Source organism: Macaca nemestrina, chromosome 10 (genome assembly GCF_043159975.1).
Source record: "Macaca nemestrina isolate mMacNem1 chromosome 10, mMacNem.hap1, whole genome shotgun sequence".
In the NCBI taxonomy this organism is placed as follows: domain Eukaryota; kingdom Metazoa; phylum Chordata; class Mammalia; order Primates; family Cercopithecidae; genus Macaca; species Macaca nemestrina.
The window spans coordinates 10193099-10219151 of NC_092134.1; the positions used below are offsets into that span (position 1 = coordinate 10193099).

A 26053-nucleotide genomic window follows, 5' to 3' on the forward strand; every position below is an offset into this window, starting at 1 on the left:
ACGCATCCACGGGCAACCTACACCCTTGACCCAGCATTGGCCACAAAGCTGCAGGCAGTCTCCCGCCCCTGCCTCTACCCCTGCGTGCCTCTCCTTTGTAGCGGCCATGGCATATGCAGAGGGGACTGTAGCTCTCTCTCCTTTCTTGCTGACTTTATTTTCTGCCACACTCCCCCCACCCAAATAAAGAAATAATGACATGCATATTTGAGAAAGTGTGTGTGTGTGTGTGTGTGTGTGTGTGTGTGTGTGTGTTCTCTCTCTGTCTGAGATGGAGTCTTACTCTTTTGCCCAGGCTGAAGTGCAGTGGCACGATCTCAGCTCACTGCAACCTCCTCCTCCCAGGTTCAAGCAATTCTTGTGTCTCAGCCTCCCCAGTAGCTGGGATTATAGGCGCCCACCACGACAGCTGGCTAATTTTTTTTGTATTTTTAGTAGAGGTGGGGGTTTCATCATTTTGGCTAGGCTGGTCTCGAACTCCTGACCTCAAGTGATCCACCCGCCTTGACGTCCCAGAGTGCTAGGATTACAGGTGTGAGCCATGCCCAGCCAGACTGTGTGTTCTGAGAGAGTTACATATATTAATGTAAGCATCCCAAGAGATAAAAGAGACCTCCACATTTCTGCCTGGATAAGTATATATAAGATACTTTTTTTTTTTTTTTTTTGAGGTGGAGTCTTGCTCTGTTGCCCAGGCTGGCGTGCAGTGGCGCGACCTCCACTCACTGCAAGCTCCGCCTCCCGGGTTCATGCCATTCTCCTGCCTCAGCCTCCCGAGTAGCTGGGACTACAGGCGCCCGCCACCACGCCCAGCTAATTTTTTGTATTTTTAGTAGAGACAGGGTTTCACCGTGTTAGCCAGGATGGTCTCGATCTCCTGACCTTGTGATCCGCCCACCTTGGCCTCCCAAAGTGCTGGAATTATAGGCGTGAGCCACCACACCTGGCCATAAGATACTTTTTTAACTTAAAAAAAACCCTTTTTCTACAAAGTTATGTGTGCTTGCTCTAATGAATCAAATACTGTGATAGTTAAAAGTAGAAAGCGGAAAGTAAAAGAATCACACCCACTCAGGCTGCTGCTGTTACCCTGGGGTGAGCATGCTTCCAGAGAGTTCACTGTGCTTATGCACGGATAGGTGGGCAGAAATAAGTTTAGACAAGCCAGGTCCTACTACAAATGCTGTTATCAGGCATCTCATTTTTCTTCACTTATGAGAAATGGAAACTGAAGTGAAACTGAGTAAATGTATAAAAATGTTCCTTTACCACAGAGAGATTATTTCCTGAAAAGACTTTTCTATGGTTAACAAAAAGGATCATGAGAATGATCAAGAGGTTGGCATCACTGTTTTCAATTTCAGGTATTTGTTGGTGCCTACCATGAAACAAAGACAGTGGCAACTTAAGATTTTTCTTTTTTTTTTTAAATCGGATGGTTCCTAAAATACCTCTCTAAGTATTCTCAGATTTACTATACAGATTTGGTCACAGACATTGAGGCTGGAATCAGTCCCAGAGGGGTGGAGAGTTGGGTGTATGTGGCCGGAGTGACTGCCATCTGGGCCTTGCTGAGTGGTTTGTGCTGCGCCCGTGGAGGCCTCCCGGGCCTGTCCTGGCCAGTTTGACTTTGCTTTGCAAATGAACAAAGCTGTTGTTTCTCCTCCCCCCCCCTTTTTATTTTCCAACTGTAACAACGAAAAGATTGAGGAAAGAGTTTCTTCATTGATTGTAGCATCCAAGGTATGTTCTGGGGCAGGTTTTGGTGTTGAAAAATTTTATCCAATGCGTAAGACATCCACCTTCAGCACATGCATCCTGACCATTGTCCCCACTGCCATTATCCTGCAGGGTGCTGTGGGTATACTCTGGGTGGCCACTTAGAATTTACTGTATTTGTCTGGGTGTGGTGGCTCATGCTTATAATCCTAGCACTTTGAGAGGCCGAGGCAGGGAGATTACTTGAGGTCAGGAGTTCAAGGCCATCCTGGCCAATGTGGCAAAACCTTATCTCTACTAAAAATACAAAAAAAATTAGCCAGGGGTGGTGCACACCTGTAATCCCAGCTACTCAAGAGACTGAGGCACAGGAATCGCTTGAACCCTGCAGACAGGCTGCAGTGAGCTGAGATCACGCCACTGCATTCCAGCATGGGTGACAGCGAGACTGTCTCAATTGTAAAAAAAAAATTATATTATTTAAAAACATCTGAATACCCAAAGGATATTAAAAAAAAAATCACTGCCAGTTTAACAGTCCTCAGTTGGAGGGGTTTTTTTGTTTGTTTGTTTTTGAGACAGTTTCACTCTTGTTGCCCAGGCTGGAGTGCAATGGCGCTATCTTGGCTCACCGCAACCTCTGCCTCCCAAGTTCAAGTGATTCTCCTGCCTCAGCCTCCGAGTAGCTGGGATTACAGGCATGTGCTACCTTGCCCGGCTAATTTTGTATTTTTCGTAGAGAAGGGTTTTCTCCATGTTGGTCAGGCTGGTCTGAAACTCCTAACCTCAGGTGATCCACCCGCTGCGGCCCCCAAAAGTGCTGAGATTACAGGTGTGAGCCACCACAGCCGGCCTCAGTTGGAGTTTTATTTGGCCTCTTTTGATGCCTGGTAGCTTATGTGTGTCCTATACAAAACAAATTGCCTTTTTTCCCCAGACCCCAGAAATGTGGACAAATGAGTTGTCTTTTTATTATAGTCCACGCTTTCCTTGTGTTCTTCTCCTCTAGGACTTTCTAATATGTAGGACACGTGATTTTGACTTGACTTAAACTCTACAGAAATAAGATTTTCTTTGTAGATGCATTTTTATGGTGAAACTGAAGCAAGTTTTCAGCTTAGCGATCTGTATCAACAGGGAGCTTTGAAGACAGTATCCATGCCTGGGCCCCCTCCTGAAGAGCTTGACAGGTAGGGGTTGGTTGGGACGGTGAGATTTTTAACAGCAGCCTCCTACTCCCCAGTAAATGGGGATCGGGGATCGTAAGGCACAGCTGAGGCTGAGACTGCTGTGGAGTAGTCCAGGCCGCCTGCGGGAATGTCGGTCGGTGCTGCGTCGAGTGCTGTCTTTCAGGTGGTTGTGTGGGAGACCTGCACTTGCTGTGTGCTACTTTAACTGAGGACTTTTGAGGAAATTCTGTTTGACAATTACTTTAAGGTCCAGTGTGACACCCTCCCTCAGACTCAGTCTCGAGTGACTTTCTGCTGGGAGCACCTCTACTTCATCAAGGATTGGGGGCACTTAGCACTCAACAAACATAACTCACTTTTTCTTCCTCCACACTTTTTTACGTCCCTTATTTGCCGGGCTTGGCTTTGAGTGAATTTTGGCTTTTTGGGGGGTTGTGGGGGGCTCTCTGATTCATTCAACAGATCTTCACTGAGTGGCAGACGTGTGCAAAGTGCTTGGGATGCCAAAGGCAAGTATGTCGTCTGTATTTAGTGTTGGGACCGACAGTGATTGAGACAACAGATTTTATCTTCACTGATGACAGTGACGATGCCACGAAAGACGTGGGTGCTCGCAGAGGGTGGCTGCTGGTGTAGGCAGGATGGTTAGGGACCTGCTTTCTCAGAACTGACTGGGAAGGGTTGGTGGGGACCAGGCCATTTGGGGCCTCACAGATCAGGGCTGATGAGTTTGGCTCCATTTATGCTGACTCAGTTTATTTGAGGGTGGGAGCATTCCTGTTTCTCAGAATTCCCTGTGCCTAACTCCAGGCGTGGCAGATGGTACTTGCTCAGTAAATGTTTTTTGAACAAAGAATTGACTGAGAGTGATGGAACACACACAACTGTGGGGCTGGGAGCAGGAGCGCGAGGCCTGTCTCTCAGTGCAGCCTGGACCACTTGCCCCTCTCCTCATCCGCCAGGTGAGACCAGCAGGAGAAAGCCATCTCAGCAGTGGTTGGTGGTTATATTTATGGTTAAATTTTATTTTGAGATGCTCGTAGTTTCACATGCAGTTGTAAGAATACAGAGAGATCCTGTGTCCCCTTCTCCCAGCCGCCCCCTGGGGTAACCTCTGGTGAAATTCAGTGCACTCTCAGCACCAGGATGGGGCACTGATACTGCCAGGACACAGAACATCAGGACGGCTCCATCCCCATGCAAATCCCTCATGTCGGCCTTTTGTAGTCCCCCCACACACCGCTAATCTGTTCTCCATTTTTGTGATTTTGTATTTCAGAGGTGTTGTGCTCATGGGGTCGTGGAGTGAGTGGTCCTTTGGGGTTGGCTGTTTTCACTCAGTGTGATTCCCTAGAGCGTTATCAGTCCCGCCAGTCAAGTTTCTTCCTTTTGCTGCTGAGTGGTATTTTGCAGCCTGGCTGGCCTGCAGCTTGTTTACCCATTCACCTGTTAAAAGACACCTGGGCTGCTTCTAGATTTTAGTTGTTACAAATAAATGTTGCTGTCGACAGTCCTGGGCAGGTTTTTGTTGAATGTAAGTTCTCATTTCTCTGATATAAATGCCCAAGAGTACAATTTCTGGGTCATACGGTAGTTACATATTCAGCTTTATTAAAAAGCGCCTGTTTTCCAGAGTGGTCATACAGTAGTTTGTTTGTTTTTTTTTTTTGAGACGGAGCCTCGCTCTGTTGCCCGGGCTGGAGTACAGTGGCTGGATCTCAGCTCACTGCAAGCTCCGCCTCCTGGGTTTACGCCATTCTCCTGCCTCAGCCTCCCGAGTAGCTGGGACTACAGGCGCCCACCATCACACCCGGCTAGTTTTTTGTTATTTTTTAGTAGAGACGGGAGTTTCACCAGGTTAGCCAGGATGGTCTCTATCTCCTGACCTTGTGATCCGCCCGCCTCGGCCTCCCAAAGTGCTGGGATTACAGGCTTGAGCCACCGCGCCTGGCCAATACTGTAGTTTTTGTTTGCTCTTTTAAATGGCTTGACAATGGAAGAAAGACGCTTCTGCTGGGCCGGGCATAGAAAGCCCATGGAGAGCCGCCCTGTGGGTGGGGAAGGGGGTGTCGGGAGCCCCACTGCTTACCAGGAATCTCAGTGAAACTGGGTCTTTCCAGTCCCAAGATTCTCCTTTTTTGCTAAAGGCATCAGAAGAGATGAAAGCATTTCTACCACCCACGTTTCTGGGACACTCCTAGCTTTTACTTCAGAGTTGGGAGAGAGGTTTGATTTTCATTGTCATTTAAATCCTGTCGGGTTTTCAGTGGAGCCTGATCTTCAGGGCTCTGGGCGCAGCTGTTGGTCTGGAGATGCAGAGCACTGTCTGCTGAACAGAGCCCTCCTCCTGGGGTTAGGGATCTCCTGATTGAGGCATGGATCCAAAGGGCTTGTTTCTTTGTTCTCTGATTCCCTGAGCCTCTTCCTTGTGTGTGTGCTGTGTGTGCACTTGTGTGAGCACACCAGGAACTATGACAGCAATCAACGGGTATGACTGGGGGTGGGGAGCAGAGGCAGCATGGCCAGGAATCTATACTCCAGCTACCAAAAGGAAGGAAGTAGCAGCAAAAATAGCCTGGGTGGGGTGGTAGAAAATATTAAGGGGAAAATGAGATGGGTGGGGTTGAAGAAGGAGCTGCTTCAAGAGAAACAGACATACACTGGGTAAGGAATCGCGTGCTGTTGAAACTGACGGTGTGGAAGGAAAGAGGTGGCAGTGGCTGGGCTGTGGTAGAGGAAGCCGATCACCGGTGAGTGAAAAGGGAACTAGGGTACCCATGCGTTTGTGTTTTTTATTTAAACTTTGGCTAAGCTTTGCCAGGAGCATTTTGCCTTTTTTTTTTTTTTTCCTCAGACCTTCTACCCCTGTCTTTCTCCCCTAAGTTCTGGGCATGTGGCTTCTCTACCTACCAGGGTAGCCTGTCATTGCTCTAAAGGACAAAATGAAACCCCTGATGGGCAAAATAATGTCTCCCCTCTTCCCCCAACTTTTGGTCAGCTTTGCTCATCCACCAACAGCTAGGAGCTGGAAGGCTCAGAAGAGCTGGGGTGGGCATGGGAGAGACGAGGAACCCCGGTGGCTGGAAACACAGTTCCTTCCCAGGGTCTCTTCAGCTTGCTGGTAGAACCTCTTAGGCTGCTTATGAAGCCTGAATTGACATCATGCCAACTGCTGCTAAGTGGTTCTTTAACTTCCTCTGGAGCAGCAGAAACTTGTTTTGAAAACAATCAAATTCTAAATCTTTACAGCTGTTTACTTCTGCAAGCACAATGGCCGTAGTAAGGAATTCAAGTCACAGCGCAGCCGTGGCAGGGAAGGCTCTGTCTGCATGGAGTCACAGGACAAAGCCTGTCCTGGAAACGTGCTGGAAGGAAGTCGGCCTCATTCTTTGCGACGGGCAGCAGCTCCAAATGAGAAACCAGGGGTTTGGCTCTGGGCCGGTAGCATCTGCCTGGCATGCGGTGCCAGCTGTGGAGACCAGTGAGGCGGCAGCAGCCGCAGTGGGCTCCTGGGGTGTGCGTGGGGACCTCCAGGGGTCTAGGAGCTGATATACTTTTGGTTCTCATCATCTCGTGTGTTCCTTGCAGACGCAGAATGTTCAGCTTAACAAAGAAATGACACTTGCCAGCAACCGGAGCCTGGCAGAAGGAAACCTTCTGTACCAGCCCCAGCTGGACACATTGAAAGCACGCTTGACCCAGAAATACCAGGAACTCCAGGTTCTCTTTGAAGCCTATCAGATAAAGAAGACCAAATTAGGTAACTTTTTAAGGGTGATCACTTGAGAATAAAGAGTTGAGAGAAGGACACATTTCAAGCCATTGCCCTACCGGGAAGGAAATATTATTGAAAAATTTCAGATTAAGGTAGTGACTCTACTGCAGTGAAGAAATGGCTTATGTATATTATTTATATATTTTTAGAAACAGGGTCTTGCTGTCTCAGGCTGGAGTGCAGTGGTGCAACCATGGCTCAGCGCAGCCACTCGACCTCCTGGGCTCAGGTGATCCTCCTGCCTCAGCCTCCTGAGTAGCTGGGACCACAGGTGTGCATTACCCAAGCAGGCTAGTTTCTCATATTTTGTAGAGAGGTCGTCTTGCTATGTTGCCCACACTGGTCTTGAACTCAAGCCATCCTCCGGCCTTTGCCTCACAAAGCGCTGCTATTACAGACATGAACCACTGTATTGGACTAGTTTATGTATGGAATATGGAGGGCCCCCGGGCCTGCAGCCTCTCTTTACTTGTGGTTCGAGAGGGCAGGGTGTATAGCAGGACTGCCCTCTCCTCCCAGTGGCCCTGCCTGGTGGCGATGACTGCTGAGGTCAGCCCAGGTCCACACACACCTCCAGGGTTTGCAGCGTGGAGCAGGTGGCAGAAATGTGGGTACTTGGGGCATTTACCAGAAAAGGGGATGGGGATTAGGAGGAAGCCAGCCAGTTTAGCAGTCACCAGTTTAGAAGAGGAGACTTGCCACTTTTTATTGTTTTTTTTTTTTTTTTTTTTTGAGACGGAGTCTCGCTCTGTCGCCCAGGCTGGAGTGCAGTGGCGCAATCTCGGCTCACTGCAAGCTCCGCCTCCCGGGTTCACGCCATTCTCCTGCCTCAGCCTCCCGAGTAGCTGGGACTACAGGCGCCCACAACCGCGCCCGGCTAATTTTTTTTGTATTTTTAGTAGAGACGGGGTTTCACCGTGGTCTCGATTTCCTGACCTTGTGATCCGCCCGCCTCGGCCTCCCAAAGTGCTGGGATTACAGGCGTGAGCCACCGCGCCCGGCACTTGCCACTTTTTAAATTCAAGACCCCACCTTCTGTAAACAGCATAGAAAAAGCAGTTTTCTGAATTATGATATTCAACAGATGTCTTATGCTGTTTGCCTGTTTGTCTTGTGCTGTTTGTTATGGTAAAAAAAAAATACACATCACTGGAACATTTTATTTTAATGGCATACTTTAATTTGCAGCCATTAGGAGGAGACATCAGAATTAAAGATTGTTGAGCATCCTGAGTGCTTTTGATAGTTATCAAAGGGACATTTAGATAAAGTTGGAGCTGGGTGTGGTGGCACACGCCTGTGGTCCTAGCTACTTGGGAGGCTGAGGAAGGAGGATTGCTTGAGCCTTGGAGGTTGAAGCTGCAGTGAGCCATGATTGCACCCCTGTACTCCAGCCTGGGCGACAGAGTGAGACTGTGTCTCCACAGAAGAAATGAAATAAGCCGGGAGTGGTGGTGCTCGCCTATAGTCCCACCTACTCTGAAGGCTGAGGCCACAGTGAACCATGATTGCATTACTATACTCCAGTCTGGGTGACGGAGACCCCATCCCTTAAAAGAATTTGGGTTAAAAATCACCTTCTACAGTGAGGTTTACAGTGATGTCTGTCACTACTTGCTATCATCTTGTCATTTTCTCCATTAACTTCAGTAAAAATTTACAATAACACACCCAAACCAGAGTGATGAAAAGTAAAAAGACCGGCAGTACCAAGTGCTAGTGAAGTGCCATGCATCTGTTGCTGGTAGGAGTGTCCGTGGGTCATTTGGGACTTACAGATGTGGCCACCACAGCTAGCTCCTTTTTTCATTTCACCTCGGGAAAGTTGTTGGGTAGTACCTACTAACATTAAGAGTGTGTGTGCACTGCAGTTCAGCGGCTCTGCTCCTGGGTGTATACCCAACAGAAATGGACATTAATGTCTCTCAGAAGGGAGGTACAAGAATGTTGTATCCTTATTACCTTCCTTATGATAAAATTTGGAAACAATCAAAATGTCCGTCTACGGGGTAATGGGCACGTAAAGTCTATTTACACAATGGAACACTACACAGCATTGAAACGAACTGATTCACAGACCTGAGCAGGGTCTCAGAGACGCGGTGCTGAGTGGAAGAAGCCAGCAGAGTATGGTCTGTACTCTGATTCCAGGATGTGGAGTCAAGACCAGGCGGAGCTTCTCTGTGGTGGTGGAGGCCAGTGTAGGGGTTACCTGGCGGGTGCAGTGGGGCTGTGGGCGCCCGGTGGAAACGTTCTGTGTCTGGATCTGGGGGGTGATGGTTGGGGGTTAAACATGTGGAAATTTGAGTGACACACTTAAGATGTGTATACTTGATGTAAGTTACCACTCAAAACATAAAGGAAATACAAAATGGCATGATGACAATGTCACTGCCCCATATTTGAAAACAGCTGGCTCTAGAAGCAGCTCATGACACAGGTTGCTCCAACATGGGATGTTGGCCCCTGGGCACTGGCTTGGTGCACTTGTTCCTTGTAGGTTTACAAGCCTTTCACATTCAGCTTCTTGGAAAGGAAGGTGCGATCCTGCCATGGTCTGTGTGGACGGCATCATGAAGGGCTTTACCTGTACGCCTGTCACTCTTGTCATGCCTCTTGCTTCTTTTCCAGACAGACAGTCTAGCAGTGCTTCCTTGGAGACCCTGTTAGCACTTCTTCAAGCAGAAGGGGCCAAGATTGAGGAAGACACTGAGGTAAAGCCAACCAGCCTTGGTGGAATCCTTGGGGCACTTTGGGCAGTCAGCGGGCCCGCTGCCTCCAGGGAGCGTGAGCACCCCACTGCCACGGTCAGGAGGTGGTGCCTCCCAGGTGTGCAGGCTGTATGCCAGCAGGCAGCCTGGCCTGTGTGCTGGGGAAAGTGCCAGGCAGGGGTCCAGGGAACAGCAGGGTGAGTGAGGGCAGGTCCGAGGGAGAGCCAAGAGAGGGCATGTGGGCCACTCTGAGAACACCAGCCCCTGGGGCCAGTGGTGAATTACCACATGCCGTGGTTCAAGGGCCAGCTGGGGGCTACAGAGCTCCTGGGACACGTCCAGCTGCGCATTAGAGCCTTGAGCCTCGCCAGGCGATTAGGAAATGAGTCAAGGTCGAATGTTGCAGTTGTCGCAGGCAGGGGCTGGCAGGGTCCTGCCAAGACAGGGCTGGGTTCGATGAACTCTGAAGCCTTGGGGGGCCCCAGTGGGCACAGGCGTTTCTGTCCTGCTGATCCACCCAGGGCGAGTCTGTTAGTCAGGGGGTGCGGCCGGGTGGAAGCAAGGAGGTGTTGGACTCCAGTGGGCTCGAGAGAGTCCTGGGACCCAGGAGTCAGAGCCCTCACCCAAAGGCCAGCTCCTCTGCCTGTCACGCTGGTGGTGGGGTGCGCAGCAGGACTGCCCCCCTCTCTGCCCGGTGGCTCTGCCTGGTGGCAGCTCATGCTGAAGCCTGAGTCCACAACCTCGGATCTGGAGCCGGAGCAGGGCCCTCTCCACAGGCAGGAGCAGTGTTGGAAGCAGCTGGGCGTGGCCCTCTCCACAGGCAGGAGCAGTGTTGGAAGCAGCTGGGCGTTGCCTCTCCACAGGCAGGAGCAGTGTTGGAAGCAGCTGGGCGTTGCCTCTCCTTGTGCCTAGATCACGAAGGGAGCATCCTCCCCATCTGGCTGTCCCTGTAACCAGGTTTCTGCCTCTTTCAGAACATGGCAGAGAAGTTTCTGGATGGAGAACTTCCTCTGGATTCCTTCATTGACGTCTATCAGAGCAAACGGAAACTGGCCCACATGCGACGGGTGAAAATCGAGAAGCTCCAGGAGATGGTGCTGAAGGGGCAGAGACTCCCGCAGGCCCTGGCCCCGCTGCCCCCCAGGCTGCCCGAACTGGCACCTACCGCCCCCCTTCCCTACCCTGCCCCAGAGGCCAGTGGGCCCCCCACCGTTGCACCTCGGCGCATCCCACCACCACCACCCCCAGTGCCTGCAGGACGCTTAGCCACCCCGTTTACTGCGGCCATGAGCTCGGGACAGGCCGTGCAGTACCCAGGATTACAGTGCCCGCCCCTGCCCCCCCGCGTGGGCCTCGCCACTCAGCAAGGATTCTCTTCGCAGTTCATGTCCCCGTATCCGCCGGCTCTCCCCCAGAGACCCCCGCCCCGGCTCCCTCCGCACCAGCCGGGTTTCATCCTCCAGTGAGCTCCGGCGCGGCCCTTCCCCGGAGACTCCTTCCGCCTGCTGTGTTGTGCTCCGCACGTGGGAGGGAGGCTGGAGGTCCACTCTGTGCCAAGGGCTCTGGGGCCCTAGGCCAGCGTGTCTGTCTGATTTTAGAACTGTAGGTCAGTGGTGAGTAGTAGAAGCCCAGGTTTTGGGCAACGAGGCAGTTGTGTGTGCCGGGTTGCAGCCTGACACCTGTGCGTCGCATTGGTTTGCATTCTCCGTGTGATTTCTAAGTATCTTAGCGTTGATGAACTCGCATTTGGGAAGAAACAAGGCCTCTCCCCCATTCCCATTTAGAATTTTGGTCCTTCCATTGCGGTTTTATTTAATGAGCATGGTTCATAATACTTATTTTATTTTCGAACGTTCTATGTGTCTCACCCACCGGCCACTACAGCCCTGGTGAGGGCAGGTGGGCGCCAGCCGGCCTGGAAGAGCGCCATGGCCGGCCACCACCTGCGGCTGCGTTGTTGCTCACTGACCCTGCTGGGGAGAGGTCGTCATAGTCCCCGCCTGACCTGGGGAGAGGTCATCGTAGTCCCCGCCTGACCTGGCTGCTGCTCTTGCTTCAGAGCCACAAGCAAAGTTTGCACTGGGCCCACTGCCGAGTCCAGAGGCCGGAGAACGGCCGCCGGTGTGGGAGGGGACCGCACGAGCGGGACTTGCACAGCAAATTGTGTCCCCAGCTGCTCCTCTCCCTCCTGCCTCGAGCCGGCCCTGAAGGTTTCTATGAAGAAATAATCCCCCAATATTTTTACTATGTGTGTGATTTTCCTGTTTTATATTGAAAACACCTTTTTGACACTCCCAAGACCATTCAGGGAAATTTTTTTAAAAATGCAGATACTGTCTTGAGCAGATTGAAATGCTGATGAAGTGGATGTGATTTCCTTCCGTGCAAGCAGTGCACGGTCCCACCCTCGGGTGTCCGTGCTGTGCCTTAGCTTCCCCAGGTGCCAGGACTTACACCTGCTAGGGGCTGGGCAGGGCCCCGGCTGTGCTCTCTCTGAAGGGCTTGTCCAAGTTCATTGCCCTGTTACAGGTGGTCAAGACGTGCGGCCACCTTGACCTAGGCTACCCTTAGCCAATATCCTCTGCCCCTGGCTGGCTGGTGGCTCAGGGTCGGCAGCGTTAGGGGTCTGGTGAAAGCCCACCCCATGGGATTGAGGGACAGGGCTGCACTCCGACCGCCTGCACCTGCTCTTCCCTCCACCCCCGTGGGACCTCATCTTCACGTGCCATGTGTGCTGAAGGCCCAGGGCCCAGCAGGGGGCAGTGGCACCTGTTGACAGAAAAGGCCCAGGTGCTCACCGGTGGACCTTCTGGCCCGCCTCTCCCCTGTCACTTGTCAGGCATCCAGGGCCCTGACCTGTGCCTAGCCGCCAGGGTGACAGAAGGCAGAACTGAAGCGGGATCTGTCCCAGTGGGCCACGGACCAGGCCACTGCCTTTTGTCCTCAGTGACTGTACATTCCTGTTCTCGGACTTGAACTCTACTGTAACTGTTTTCTTAAAAGAAATGAAGCTGTACAGGATGATTCACTGCCATGCCAGTCAGGCGGGCTTGCCATGTTCTGTGAATCTCGATTGAGCGGTGCCACCCGCCCCCATACCTCCACCAGCGGCCGCTGTCGGGGATGCCACAGCCTGGCCACGGTCGTAGCCAAACGAGCTCGGCATTGGAGTTGTAAAGGGGCCCCTGACCGGGCTCGCCATCGCTGTTCAGGGCCGTGTACGGTGCTGTGGCTGTAAAGCTGTAGGACCCTTTTTAATAAATAGAGAATTATTAATTACAGGCCTGTCACTTATTTACTTGGGGATGTGGATGTTCATGATGTCTGGTTCTGAAACATCAGTGATCAAAGTTCCAGCAGGGAAGCTGGCTGGGATGTCTGTTTTTGAAGCTGAAGACAAAAGTCTCTGCCTGTCCAGGGTCCTGGCGCAGGCGGGGCCTCTTACCCTCTTGGTCACCAGAGTCTCATGAACAGCAGTCATGGACAGAGCATGTTCTGTGTGAGAGCGTGTCTTCAGGATCACAGCCACTGTGTCCAAGGAGGGGACTGAGGGTGACCTCAGGGCTCAGGCTGCGCCTGCTCTCTGTCCATGAGGTTGCCACCGTGTGCTATGTGAAGGGTGAAACTTCGTGGTGGTTTTTAGTGGGAAAACTAGTGGCTCTGATGTTTTGCTTTGGGGACTTGCCAGCAGGTGTTTCAAGAAGGCAGTTGCCTCTGCCCACTTCAGAGCCCAGTGGGTGTTGCTTCCTTCTCTAGGCTGAGAGGAGGGGACCCCGCAAGCCCTGCCTCCTTGCAGAGCTACAGAATTTGTACCCTGTGCCTGCCGCCCCGGCTGAGCTGTGCGCCTGTGTCCCCACCATCCCAGCTGAGCTGTGTATCTGAGTCACAGTGCCCCTGCGAGGGACTTGAGGAACTGAGAGCAAGCTCACCTGTTGCTGTCTCCTCTAACAGCGGCCATTCCTGGCACATCATTGTCCTATGAGGATGTGAAGGAGAAATTTCTGTGGTTCTTCTGTGAGGAAGAGGGAAGCATTTCCTGAGGAGCCAGTTTGCCTTAAAGAAAAGGTGTCTGATAGTTTGTCTTCCCAGTGACTGCCAGGAAGCTTACAGCCAAATCTGCTGTCCACTTCAGTGAGGCTGCTGGACTTCACAGAGTCTTGCCTCTCCTCCCGCTGTGTGCGCCGTTCACAAGGAGGACCAGGGAGAGGCAGTGACAGGTCCAAGAGGGTGGAGAAGCAGGAGCAGACCCCAAGCTCCTGCTTTCTAGCTCCACACGAGGCAGCCTTTCCAATGAAAGGTTTTGGCCGGGCGCAGTGGCCTGTAATCCCAGCAGTTTGGGAGACTGAGGGGGGCAGATCACTTGAGATCAGGAGTTCGAGACCAGCCTGGCCAACATGGCAAAGCCTCATCTCTACTAAAAATACAAAAATTAGGCATGGTGGTGCACACCTGTAATCCCAGCTACTCGGGAGGCTGAGGCAGAGTTTCTTGAACTCGGGAGGAGGTTATAGTGAGCCGAGGCACACCACTGTATTGCCGCCTGGGTGACAGGAAGATTCCATCTCAAAAAGTTTGGTCATTGAGAACTCAAGAATGATCAGTCAAGTGGTGTCAGTGCCTGTGGCTTTTCACTGGTCTGTATCTGGTGGAGAATCAGTTCCATTCGTGTTTTCTGAAGCCATCTCGCCATGTAAACAAGAGCCAGGCACGGGGGCCTGAGCCTTGTGGTCCGCTTGCAAGGCCTTTCACATCCATGGTCCTAGCCACCTGGCACAAGCACCCTGGCTACGCAGCCCCAGCTGAGGCCCCACTTCACCCTCCAGGAGACCTGGGCACAGGTGGGAGGCTTGTCTGAGGCCATATAGGAGCCAGCCAAGGGGCCTTTTCTCTCCCCTGACCCACCCTGTCCTGTTTCTCCATAAATGCCAGTAATCTTGGAAGGGGGTGGGACAGGGTGAGCTCACCCACCTCAGCCTTCCCTCTGGCATGTGCTCCTGGGTAAAGTGGGTGCTTGTGAGGCTGCCACACACCCAGGGACTGAATGCCCTTCCAGGTTTCCGGTAAGTGCAAAGGCTGTGTGTGGTCATGGCTCAAGTCCAAGCCAGCTGGGAGTCAGGGTCTCCACCTTAGGAACTGTCAACCATGGTCTCACACACACTGAGGGGGTCAGCAACTGCTGGGAACCCCAGGGAAGCTGTGGGCATTAAGGCTGGGAGTGGAGGTGGCCTCTGTGGAGGCAGCTGGCTCTTGGCCTCCTGTATAAAAGAAGGGCCCCATAAATCTCCCAGAATGCAAGGCAGACACGCACAGCCTGTGACAGCCCTGCTGAGCTTTTCTGCAGTCCTGAGTATTCTAGCACTAAATGAAGACACGATGGGGTCCCCGTCCCAGCGCCTGGCCAGGGCCTAGACAAGGGAACATGCGTCCCTGAAGGAATGAAGAGCCAGGCACAGCCCCTTTGGGGCATCAGTGACAACAGTCAAAGTGCATTTTATTGCCAGCACAACACTTCAACAGGAGGAAATGCTCACACAAAGCCAAGGGGCTGGTTCTGGCTCATTCTTACTGCTCCTGACCTTGGCCAGTATGTGGTAGCCTTTCCAGAGCACAGGGTGAAGGGCTAAACGGCTGGGGCCTGGGGTGGGGGTGAGGACAGGAGGACATGGCAGCTGCTGGCTCTGCCCTCCCAGCCTGGTCCCACCCCTCCTGCCACTCCCCTCAGGCTCAAGGGACACATATTCGTTCAAATATGATGGGCAAAGCCAGGGCCTAGCTCGCTCTAGCCGCAGGGTCCCCTCCCTGAGGGCCCTGGTCCAGCAGCTGGATTTCTGGGCTTTTTCTGGCTGAGCTGGAGGGCCTAGGACCAAGCCCACTCTCCGGAGGGCTGGAAACCACCCCTTCAGGTGGGCAGTGGGGCGCGGCCAGAACGGGGGAATGGAAAACAGGAAATGGGGGTGGTTGCCTATTCCAGCTGGAAATGGAAACTCCAGGCGTGAAGGCAGCGCCTGGGCCGCTGTGTCTCACCTCGCTCCCCAGAAAGCGGCCCCTTCCAGCATCTGACCCCTCCTGGGGGCTCCCATCACGGAGGCCCAAGGGCCAGGCCTGAGGAGTAACGGGCAACATTCCTCCAGCCCACCCAGAGCCTGGTCTTCGGAGGCCACGCAGCTGGAGGGCCTGGTAGAATCGGTGCCCCAGAAGGCCACAGACAGGATGCCTGACCCTCGTCCCATTAGCCAGCACGGACTGTGTGCCTTCCGTCCATCCACAACCTTCAGGAGTCCGGAAGGCAGGGAGCCCCACACTGGCCCCGTTTCCCAGTGTGCTGAATACAAACGTAGGAAGAAGAGCTCGAGCTCGGAATATTAAAAACACGCATTTCCTGAAGAGTTGACGCTCAAGCCTACTGCGTCCTGGCTGCACCCAAAAGTTCCTTCTGAGATAAATAAGAGACTCACATCCAGAAGCACCACCCACATGGCCCAGGCCCCTGCAGGTTCAGTAAGGGCCAGGGGCCTTGAGGACACTGATCAGAACGGTGGGGCGGAAGGCTTGGGCACCACGTGGAGGGGCAAGGCCCCTCGGTCCTGTCAGGGCAGTCGCAGAGGCCCAGGCCTGTCTACCAGCCGCCCTGCTGGACCCCTGGGGGGCCTAGTAGTTCACAAGTTGAGCTGGGTAGATGCCATCCTTTTTGTCAAGCTGCAGGGGTTAAAGGAGGAGGGGTCAGTGGTCACAGCCAGGCTCCTGGGGCCCCACCTCTCCCTTGAGCGAGCTCCTCCTCCCTGCATGCCATGTCATGCCATGCCAGGGGTTTTCAGTGGTCCCTGACTTCCCCAGGGACGTGCACCACATGCCCCTCCGGGGCCGGGCACGGCACCCCCCTCCAGGAACTCCCCCATCCCAGTGCAGATGGCACCTGGTGGTCCTGTCTGGGGGCCATGCTGGGCTTCTGGGCCAGCGGTGGTTTCTTGGTGGTTACACTTCGGGGGGCAGCGCTGGGCTGGCTGGCCGCCTCCTCTCCAGGGCTGCCCGATGCCCCAGCCAGCACGTAGTGCTGCTTCCGCAACTCCCCCAGCCGCATGCGTTCAGCCTCCAGCGTCTTCTCCAGCTCCAGGACACGCACCTGTAGCCACACAGCCTGCTCAACCCAGCTCAGACTCCCCAGGGAGCCCTCTCCTGGGTCCAGGTTTCGCCTGAGGGATGAGCTCAGAGGTCACGGAGCAGCCATGGGCACCTACCTGGGTCTCCATCTCCTGCTTCTTCAGCTTGATGAGGGACAAGCCAGAGAAATCCATGGTGTCTGTGGTCGGAGGGCAAGGTGGTGAGCATCTGGGCGCCCACCCCCATTCAGTCTCGGGAGCCAGCAGCCCCCACTTGGCACCTGGCACTCACCTCTGTCCTCAATCTGCTCCTGGCCTGACTTGGTGGAGGCCACGACATTGGCAGCCCTCTCATTGACTGTGCGGGAGCATTCCTGCAGGCGGCTCAGGTGGGGGCTGTGCTTATCAGCCTTCACCTAAGGGGCGAGGGGTCAGGGTGGGCCCAGGTCTCCCAGCTCAGGACAGCAGCAGGCCTGGGCTTGGCAGCCACAGCCCAGGCCAAGTTGGGCCCAGAGCCTGGTGTGCCACTGTCAGCGTGCAAGCTCACCTTGGAGGCCGCCACCAGCTGGGCCGTGCTGGCCGCGATCTCGTGGGAGCAGACGATGAGCTCCTCATACTTGCCCATGTGAAGCACCACCTTGTCAGCCGCCTCCCTGAGGGGCAAGGGCCGGTCAGGGCCAGAGTCTCTGACCCCATGGACAGCTGGTGCCACTCCACACCCCCTCTACTCTCCGCACCCTGTTGACCCCCAAACTGTTCCAGCTGGCAGGAAGCAGCCCCCCGCCCATCCCTACCCAGGGCAACCTACACCAGCTGCGTGGCTCCCCAGCCCACAGCCTTGGAGGCCGAGATGAGGCCTTCGGTCCAGCGCGAGTTCTTGGCGTAAAATTCCTGCTGCGTGGCTGCCCCCTAGTGGCGACGGGAGAACAGGGCAGGACGTGCCAGTCAAGGACACCGAAGTGGAAAGGGGTCCTCAGGGGACCTTCTCACCTCATTCTGGCAATAGGGTGCATCCCTCAGGCCTCCCTGTGGTAGGGGGTGGGGGGGGCCTCATGCCCAGGGTGGCCTGGGCTGGGGGTCAGGTTCCTTGCGGACTGTGCCCTGCTGCCAGCTGGCCCCTCACCCTGCCGCTCTCCACGATCTCCTTCTGTAGGCTAGTGGATGTCATCACCAGGAGCCGGATGGCCTGCCAAGACCAAGACAGCAATGACTGGTGGTCCTCCAGGTGCAGAACCCCCCACCCAGGGTCACAGCCCCCTCACCTTCATCAGGTCTGTGCAGGAGTTGAGGATCCTGGGGGAGAGAAGGGGAGACTTGGCTGCTGCTCTGCAGGGCGGCCCACATGACACCATGGTGGGCCTGGCCACAGCAGGGCTCAGCAGGTAGGGAGGGAGTGTCTGCTCTGAGCCAGGCCTTCCTTTCCCATGAGCAAAACAGTTAGGGGCAGAACCTCAGGGGCCATGGGGAGCCCCCCTCAGGTTGGGCCTGGGGGACAGAAGGGGGGCTCACCTCTCGTTCACCTCCAGCTTCACCCCCGAGCTGGCGTGTCGTGCCTGGTTCATCATGTCCTGCACCCAAGAACAGAGCGGTGAGCTGGCTGGGAGGAGGGGACTGTGGTCCTGGGAAAGCCAGGGCTGCCTCCTGCCCTCTCAGCTCTGACCTCACAGGCCCCTGGAAAACACCATCTGTGCCCTGCCTGGAGGCTGAGAGCAGGAGTGGGTGCAGCCTGTACGCAGCCAAGTTGGGGCCTTCGGCCCCCAAAGCTCCACAGGAATGAGGGGAGTCCCCAGATCCCGTGCTCACTTCGATCCTCCGCACGGCATCTTCAATGGCTGCAGACGTGGTCGCCATCTCCTTGTCAACCATGGCCCCCAGCTCCTCCTGCCGCACATCTAGGCTCTTGGGTTTCAGTTCCTGGTGAGGATGGGAGTCAGACAGGGGTAGCCTCCATCCCCGCAAGCCCACGGGCAGCCTGGGAAAGAGGTGGGGGCCACAGGGACCAAGGAGGGCGCATGGTTCCCACCCTGTGTCCTGAGGCTGCAGGCTCCACACACAAACACCTGTTCAGCCAACCCAGAGGTGGGTGCAGAGGTCAGAGGCAGGCCCAAGTCCCCCAAACCCACACTCAGCGGCGCCTCACCTGGCCCAGCTGAAGGATGCCCTGCAGGGGTATCCGCAGCAGGCTGGCCTGCACGTGCCGCAGAGCCTGCCGGTCCTGCAGCTGCCCCATGAGCTCCAGAGCGCGGGCCCCACACTCCCTGCAGGTGTCTATCAGGCCTGGGGTGAGAAAGGACCGTAAGTGGAACAGCCCCCACAGGCCCCATAAAGACTCCCAGGGCAGACAAGCTAGTGAGACAGACAGAACCTGCTATCCCGGGACCCACTTACGGTCGGCAGGGTCGGTGGGGGCCAGGTGGGAGGTGGCACCTCCATTGACGATGGTGTCCGCAGCCAGGTGGGAGAAGCGGGTCAGGGCTGCCACCAGGGTGGAGGCGTCTGTGCGGGTGGGTGGGGCCAAGGTTGGGGGAGGATGACACTGAGACACGAGCACTGGGACCACTGTCGGCGGTCCCAGGAGGAGGAGGAGGAAGAGGAAAGGAGGGCTCGGCAAGACCGACATCCAGCAGGCAGTGGGAACCACACCGCAGTGTGTGTGGCTCCGGGCCCTTCAGTGCCCTGCCACCTGCATGCAGACGCACGGTGGCCCAGGCCCCAGAGACAAAAGCCTATTTGTCCACAGGGCAGGGCTGGGTTCCTGGGAAGGAGCAGGCAGGGGGCATCTGCTTAGCTTCCCAGAGAAGTCCCTGCTGTCTGTAAACCTCCCAAAAGGCAAGAGGTGGCCATGGGCGCTGGAACTGGGACACAGTCCCCGCCTCCGCCCTGCTCGGGCCACACTCACCTGCCAAGGAGGTCAGGTACTGGGCGTGGCCCTCCTCCAGGGCGCTCACGGCATCCAAAGCCTCCTGGGCCCTGCTCACCAGGTAGTCTGCAAGCACAAGGAGAACTGAGGCCCCTGCCACCCGCTGCTCGGGGCTGGGGGATGGGAAGGAGCGGCTGAGTGTGGCCCCACCATCTACCTGGGGAGCTGGTACAGCGCAGGTGCAGGGGGTCGTCCAGCTTGCTCACAGCATCCTGCAGGATGCCTGCGGCCTCGGCAGCAGCGCCCTGCAGCACTGCAAACTGCTCATCCAGCAGCCGCTGCCGCAGACCCTGCTCCTGAGACTCCTGGCAATGGGGGCGAAGAGGGCAGCTTAGAGACCCTCCCTAAGGCCAAGGATGTGCCCCAGCCCTGGACTGACCCATGAGCTGCCAGTTGGAGCCCAGCTGAGACCCTCACTGGTCAGGGAGGTGGATATTTCTAGAAAGAGGCTTCCCAGGGTGCACAACTCAATAATAAAAAGATAACCCAATTAAAACATGGGCTCAAGGTCCTAAAAGACATTTCTTCAAAGACACACAAATGGCCAGTGAGCTCGTGAAAAGATATGTAGCACCCTTTGCCATCAGGGAAACACAAATCAGGACCATGAGAAACCACTCCACACCCACTAGGATGGCTAAAATAAAAAGACAATAATAAGTGTTGGCAAGGATGTGGAGAAATTGGAACATTCATGTATTGCTAGTGGAGTGTAAAATGGTGCAGCCACTTTGGAAAACACTCTGGTAGTTTCTCAACAGGGTAACAGAGGTGAGACCCAGCGGTTCTACTGAGTTCCACGCACATCAGTTATCTACCCAAGATAAGTGATGGCAAATGTTTACACAGAAACTTGTGCTCAAAGGCCCACAGCAGCACTATTCACAACAGGCAGAAAGTGGCAACAACCCCAATGTCCACCAAGTGATGAAGATAAACACAATGTGGTCTGTCCACACAGCGGAGTACGATTCAGCCACAAAAGGAATGAGGTGCTGACACAGGCTACGATGTGGTGACCCTTGACAACATGATGCTGAGTGGAAGAAGCCGGACACAAAAGGATGCATCGTGTATGATCCCCTTTATGTGAAATCTCTAGAACAGGCAGATCACGGAGACAGATCGATGGCTGCCAGGCGGCAGTGAACTCACAGGTGCTGCTGCGTCTGGGGAGGCCATACCTTCTCTGCCAGCTGGCCCTGCAACTCGCCCTGCTCCCGGGAGCTACGCTGCTGCTCCCGGTTCAGCGCCGCCTCTGTCTCGCGCACCAGGGTCTGCGCTGCCAGCAGGTCTGCCTCCCGCTGCCGCACAGCTCCACTCAGCGCATCCTTCTCCGCACTCAGCGTGTCCAGCCGTGAGCTCAGCTCCGACTTGCTCTATGGACAGACGTGACACCTGGCGTGTGAACAGAGCTCCCAGACCCCACCCACCCTGCCCCCACGCTTACAAATTGGGCCCTGGGGGTTAGTGATCACTCCCATCAGACTCAGGGCTTCCTGAGGACCAGCGGTAGTTCCTGTATCCCATGTAGGCCCTGGGTCTAGGTCAGGGCTGCATCCCAGGACCACCAAGTGGCACCCAGGTATGGCCTGTTCACGGGAAAGAGGACCTGACTTCCACCCAGGACTGGCCCCAGAACCCCACTCCCAGTCGTCGAAGCCAGATGCACCTGCTGTGTGTGGCTCAGGGCCTCCTGCACGTGGGCCAGCTCTCCGGCCTTGGCCTCCAGCTCCCTCTTGAGCTTCTCTAGCTGGTCGCTCTGCTCCTCCAGCTGGGACAGGACAGCGTGTCACTGGGGCAGTGGGCTGAAGACGCTGGGGCAGGGCCCTGTGCCACAGGGGACATACCTTCAACTCCGACTCCCGTTTCACCTGCTCCACCTGGAAGGCCAGCTGCTCCTTCACCCGTGCCACCTCCTCCTGGCTTTGCTGCGTCACCGTCAGCTGCTTGGCTGTGTCTGCGTTCTGCACGGGCAGGGGAAGGGCTCACGCTCTGCTGCCCTCCCCGAGAGGCCCTGCCACCAGCTGGGATGGAGGAGGGGCTGGCCCTACCTTCCTGAGCAGCTCCGCGTGCACATGGACAAGCTCACTGTGCTTTTCCTTCAGCTTGTTGTAGCGCGCCTCCGTGGCACTGGCCTTCCCTGGGGGTGAGAGGAGAGGCAGTGACGTCCCATGTGGGGTGGCAGGGGCTGGGGACATGCCCTTGGACCCCTGTGGCCAAGGCCCCACGCACTCTCAGCCTCCTCACGCAGGCCCTGGCTCCGCTCGCCCTCCAGCTGGGCAGCCCTCAGCTGGGCCAGCTCGTGGCGGAGCTGCTCATTGTCCACCAGGGCCTTCTGCTTCTGCTTCCGCTGCTCCTCCAGCTCGCCCTCCAGTGCGTTCACCTGGCTCTTCAGCTGCGAGATGTACCGCTGGGCCTGCGGGAGGATGGCTGATGTGGGGCCCCTGCCTGGGCTTTTGAGGGGCCCGGCCCCCGCCCATCCCCACCCCCGGCACCTCCAGCTTGATCTTCTCCAGCTCAGAGCGGAGCATTTCCACCTCTCTCTTCAAGCTCTCAATCCGGAGGTCCCTGGGGACAGAGGTCCTGGGGTTCAAGTCAAGTCAACTAGAACACTCAACAGACAGGCACAGGAACCTGTCTTCTCCTCAGTGGCCACTCAGGATTTGGACACCTCACGGGTTCATGTTCCCCACCCGTGGCCTTTCCAGACAGAAATGTCCAGAGCACAGCTCAGCTGAGGCCGTTTCCAACCACCCCCAACCCAGTCGGCTCCTCCAGCCCTCACCTGTCGTCCTTCACGGAGCCATTGGGGGGTCCGAACGTCTGATCGAAGAGGTCAGCCACCACCTGCCACAGGAAAGCATGGTGACCCCCGCCCCACTCACCTGTGCCTCCAGGCCGGGCAGTGGGCAAAGGGAGGGCTGGCCACCCAACACTCCCCTTGGCCTCATGCTACAACTGGGGGACATGGGCTGGGTGAGGGCTCACCACTGGCTCCCCCACGGGGGGCCCCATGCTGATCTCAATGAGATTCTCCGGCTCCTCGTCCTCCGGGGCCTCCTCGGGGATCACCACCACCGGCTTGATGTGCTCAGCCAGGGCTGAGGCCCGCAGGAAGTTAGGCGGTCCCTGCAGGGGCGGCAGGTGGGACCTGCTTAGCTGTCCCCCAAGGAAGCCCTCCTTCCACCATCTCCATAGCCTGTGTGGGGCCCCAGCCAGGTGCCTGGGGTCCTCAAAGGGCCTCAGGGCCATCTTCAGGGAGGTACCTCGGGCAGCCGGGGGATCTGGATGAGCCGTTTGAAGTACAGCATGTCAGAGGCTCTGCGGAAGAAGTTTCTGAGGCTGCAGAGATGGTGGGAAATTCAGGAAGGGGCCACAGAGCCTCTCTCCCACCAGCCTCGATCCTGTCCCTGTCCCAGGCAGTACCTGTGAAACTGCTCATGGAACCGGTCCCTGTGGCCTTGCAGGGTGTCTGCAGGGAGACCTGGAAGGTAGCACAAGTGTAACAGGACTTCTCTGCACACGGCTCAGGGGCTCACCTGCCCTGCCTTGTTCTTCCGTATGCTACAAACTCATAGATTAGAGATCACCCGAGACTGGGCCAGGCCTGCTCTCCTATCGGGAGGGGGAGACCTGTGGGAGATGCTGTGGGAGGACTCAGTTCAGACTGAGCTAGAGAAGGAAACAGCGAATGGAAAGGATGGCACTGCGGCCACATCTCTCCTAACCCCCACCAGGTTCGGGAGGCACTAGAAAGCCGCTTTCACCAAACACATTTGTCCCGGGCTGACACTAACGCGGTGATTCTCAAAGTGTGGTCAAGGGACGAGACCCTTTCAAAGGGCTGGTGAGATCAAAACTCTCCAAACACCCCAGACACCTTTTGCCTTTTTGTGCTCGCAACCCCAGCGTGCCTGGCGGGAGAGTCCCGAGAGCAGGTGGGGCCTCTGTCTTGGCCAAGCCAGGCATTCAGCCGTAAAAATGAAAACTACGCCACTCACTAAATTTTTTGCTTGGTGAATGGTGTTTTTTTCATAAAATGTATGTTATTTCTATTAATGGGTAGTGGGTTTATTACTGCCATTTTTAAATGAATAAACCACTAATTTTTTGATTTTCCTTTTTCACAGTGAATGCCTAAGCCACATAAACACAGCTTCCGGGACAGCGGCCGCCCCGGGCCACTCACAAGAGTGTAGCTTGAACAGGAGCTTGACCGTGTAGTGGTAGAGGTGGCTGCAGTCCTGGATAACCTGGATGAGCGGGGCCAGGCGGCACTGGCCTGTGGACATCTGGGATACGGCAATGGCTGTGTTGAGCTGTCGGAAAACTGTGCAAAAGATGGGCAAGAGGAAGAGTGTGAGCCCTCAGGAGCTGGGCAACTTGCCCAAGGTGGTCTGGCTGTAAAGCACGGCCCTAAGCCAGCTCCCACAAACCCGTGTGCCCCCCGCCTCCAAGATGGGCGCCTCCTGTGCTGGTGGCTGCCCCAGGTCAAGACCAGATGCTCCCATGAAGGAGGTCAAGGGCAACAGCAAGGTCAGGGCAAAGCAGCTCCAGCTCAGCTCAGCAAGGGCTTCCAGAGACCTCCACCTGGGAGCCCAGGACGAGGTGCCCAACTGACAAGGGTGACGGACAGCTCCATGCCCACTGGCCTCAAACCCGCACCGAATGTTAGAGCAGGAAGGAGGCTCACGATGCAGCACCCCAAATGCCTAACTTTACAGATGTGGGAACAGGCAGGCCTACTTCCAAGTCATACGGCAGTAGGGTCACAACTTGGCTCTGCACACCCCAAGTGACACTGAGACCTCACTTGCCCCCGAGGCCCATCTCCCCTGCCCCTGACAATCGGACCTTGTATCAGAACCACCAAGTGGGAGGGACAAAGGACAAACACGAGGCTGCCTCCTTCTTGGCTGGCAGCTTCTCTGGGGCAGAGAGAATGACAAAGAGCAGGCAGCTGGCCAGCACGGGAGAGCGGCCAGGCAGTCCCTGCTGCACAGACCTGTGCCCCGGCCCCTCAGGTCCTGCTCTCGCCTTGCCTGTGATGGGACCACTTGCAAATCTCTGCAGTGACAGGAGACAGCCTGGGCGGGGAGTGCTGCCCCTTTGCCTTTAAAAAATTAATTTCTAATTACATGTCATGCTAAGTGTTTTCCTTGCAAAAAACTGCAGCACGCATCAAGTACTGCTTGGATCTTAAACACATATATCCACGCTGTTCGGCAGTCTGCTTGATTTCACACAGTAGAATGTTTTCTAGATCTTCCCGGCCATCCCAGATTCGACACGTCTCTCTTCCCGCCACCCTCCGTTCTCTGCTCTGCACAGACGGCGAGACGCAGCCTCCGCTGAGGCGTGTTTAGGACGTTTCTGTTTCTTTGCTGTTACAGGCCCTGAGACAGGGAAGCCCCTGTACCTGTCACCTCTGCAGATCTGGGAATTTCTCCAGCAGATGCTGGTACACCCCTCCTTTGTGCTTCGTCAAGACACCAGTGTCACCAGGTAGGGAGCAGGCCTGTGAGTGTTCTCCACTTCCCTCGTGAGGCCACTGCCTGCCCACACTGGCCTTCTCCTATGCCAGGGGCACCTGGCTCCCACCTGGTGGCCTCTGTGCTGAGAGGCTCAGGCTCAGCACATATCTGCCAGGACACAGAGCCTGGGAGCCCTGTCCTGCTGCACAGCTGGGGCCGCACCTTTGGACATCTGCCCTCTGCTCTCCATGTCAGATCCTGAGCAGGCTCTTCCCAGGCACAAGGGTCCAACTCTGAGCCCACCTCTCACCCACTGGAACTGAATGCCCATCAGGCTCGCCCAGCTGCAGAGGCCAGACCTGGGAACTCAGGGAGGCTGCCCAAACTGCCTCTGACTCCCAATTTTGCCTTAAGGAGGCATTTGCTTCTTGCCCTCTGATGGAGAGCACTGAGTCACCCATGAGCTGTTCTGAAGCTGCCACCCAGAACAAGCACTTCTCCAGCCTGGAAGCTGAGCACGCTGAGATTTCCTGTCTAACAGCTGCCGGGTTCCCCGCTAGGAAGTCGGACGTGACTCAGAGGCTTTCTAGAGCGGAAAATGGGCAGGACGACGCAAACCACCTCTCTTCCAACTGGGTTCTGCAGATGGCCCATGACTGGGGCAGGAACCTGGCAAGGTGGCTCCTGTGCACACCTCCTCACCCTCCCCGTCTTGCAGCTGATGGAGTGATACTGGATGGAAAGGATGGCTGAACCTGTATCCTGGATGTACCCACTGGGGCCTGCCATGCTTTGGAGGTACCAGGAGGCCCCATTACCTATCCCTGGAGGTGCAGGACCCCGGGAGGGGCAGGGGCATTTCTTTTGGTTTTTTTTTTTTTTTTTTTGAAACAGAGTCTCACTCTGTCGCCCAGGCTGGTGTGTAGCGGCACGATCTCCACTGCCTGGGTTCAAGTGATTCTCCTGCCTCAGCCTCCCAAGTAGCTGGGAATACAGGCATGCACCACCACACCTGGCTAATTTTTATATATTTTTTAGTAGAGACAGGGTTTCACCATGTTGGCCAGGCTGGTCTTGAACCCCTGACCTCAAGCAATCTGCCTGCCTCGGCCTCCCAAAATGCTGGGATTACAGATGTGAGCCACTGCGGCCGGTCAGGGGAAT

General features: G+C 55.6%; 2 protein-coding genes across 7 annotated transcripts in view; one reads left to right on the plus strand and one right to left on the minus strand.

The window, feature by feature from the left end:
* Positions 1-12676, plus strand: part of LOC105494228 (VPS37B subunit of ESCRT-I) — a 32628-nt gene extending 19952 nt beyond the window's left edge. Inside the window, exons 1-4 of one of the 3 annotated variants that reach the window (XM_011762531.2) lie at positions 5142-5659; positions 6159-6669; positions 9316-9398; positions 10370-12676. In XM_011762531.2, the coding sequence (XP_011760833.1) occupies positions 6525-6669; positions 9316-9398; positions 10370-10861 (720 nt within the window). In that variant the 5' untranslated portion in view covers positions 5142-5659; positions 6159-6524 and the 3' untranslated portion in view covers positions 10862-12676. Of the gene's footprint in view, positions 1-5141; positions 5660-6158; positions 6670-9315; positions 9399-10369 lie in introns of those variants that run through there. The other 2 variants (XM_024796757.2, XM_011762520.2) reach the window with 2 other exon arrangements.
* Positions 12677-14865: 2189 nt separating this feature from the next.
* Positions 14866-26053, minus strand: part of LOC105494235 (huntingtin interacting protein 1 related) — a 28771-nt gene continuing 17583 nt past the window's right edge. For 3 of the 4 annotated variants that reach the window (XM_071070894.1, XM_011762541.2, XM_011762545.2), the window contains exons 8-32: positions 23605-23745; positions 22842-22899; positions 22682-22757; positions 22404-22544; positions 22201-22262; positions 21911-21983; positions 21648-21831; positions 21467-21555; positions 21263-21379; positions 21085-21186; positions 20597-20791; positions 19570-19717; positions 19392-19478; positions 18881-18988; positions 18633-18769; positions 18296-18406; positions 18002-18060; positions 17755-17785; positions 17616-17678; positions 17301-17401; positions 17040-17145; positions 16785-16908; positions 16631-16692; positions 16309-16515; positions 14866-16091 (exon numbers count right to left, since the gene is read on the minus strand). In XM_071070894.1, the coding sequence (XP_070926995.1) occupies positions 16044-16091; positions 16309-16515; positions 16631-16692; positions 16785-16908; positions 17040-17145; positions 17301-17401; positions 17616-17678; positions 17755-17785; positions 18002-18060; positions 18296-18406; positions 18633-18769; positions 18881-18988; positions 19392-19478; positions 19570-19717; positions 20597-20791; positions 21085-21186; positions 21263-21379; positions 21467-21555; positions 21648-21831; positions 21911-21983; positions 22201-22262; positions 22404-22544; positions 22682-22757; positions 22842-22899; positions 23605-23745 (2630 nt within the window). In that variant the 3' untranslated portion in view covers positions 14866-16043. Of the gene's footprint in view, positions 16092-16308; positions 16516-16630; positions 16693-16784; positions 16909-17039; positions 17146-17300; positions 17402-17615; positions 17679-17754; positions 17786-18001; positions 18061-18295; positions 18407-18632; positions 18770-18880; positions 18989-19391; positions 19479-19569; positions 20792-21084; positions 21187-21262; positions 21380-21466; positions 21556-21647; positions 21832-21910; positions 21984-22200; positions 22263-22403; positions 22545-22681; positions 22758-22841; positions 22900-23604; positions 23746-26053 lie in introns of those variants that run through there. The other variant, XM_071070895.1, reaches the window with a different exon arrangement.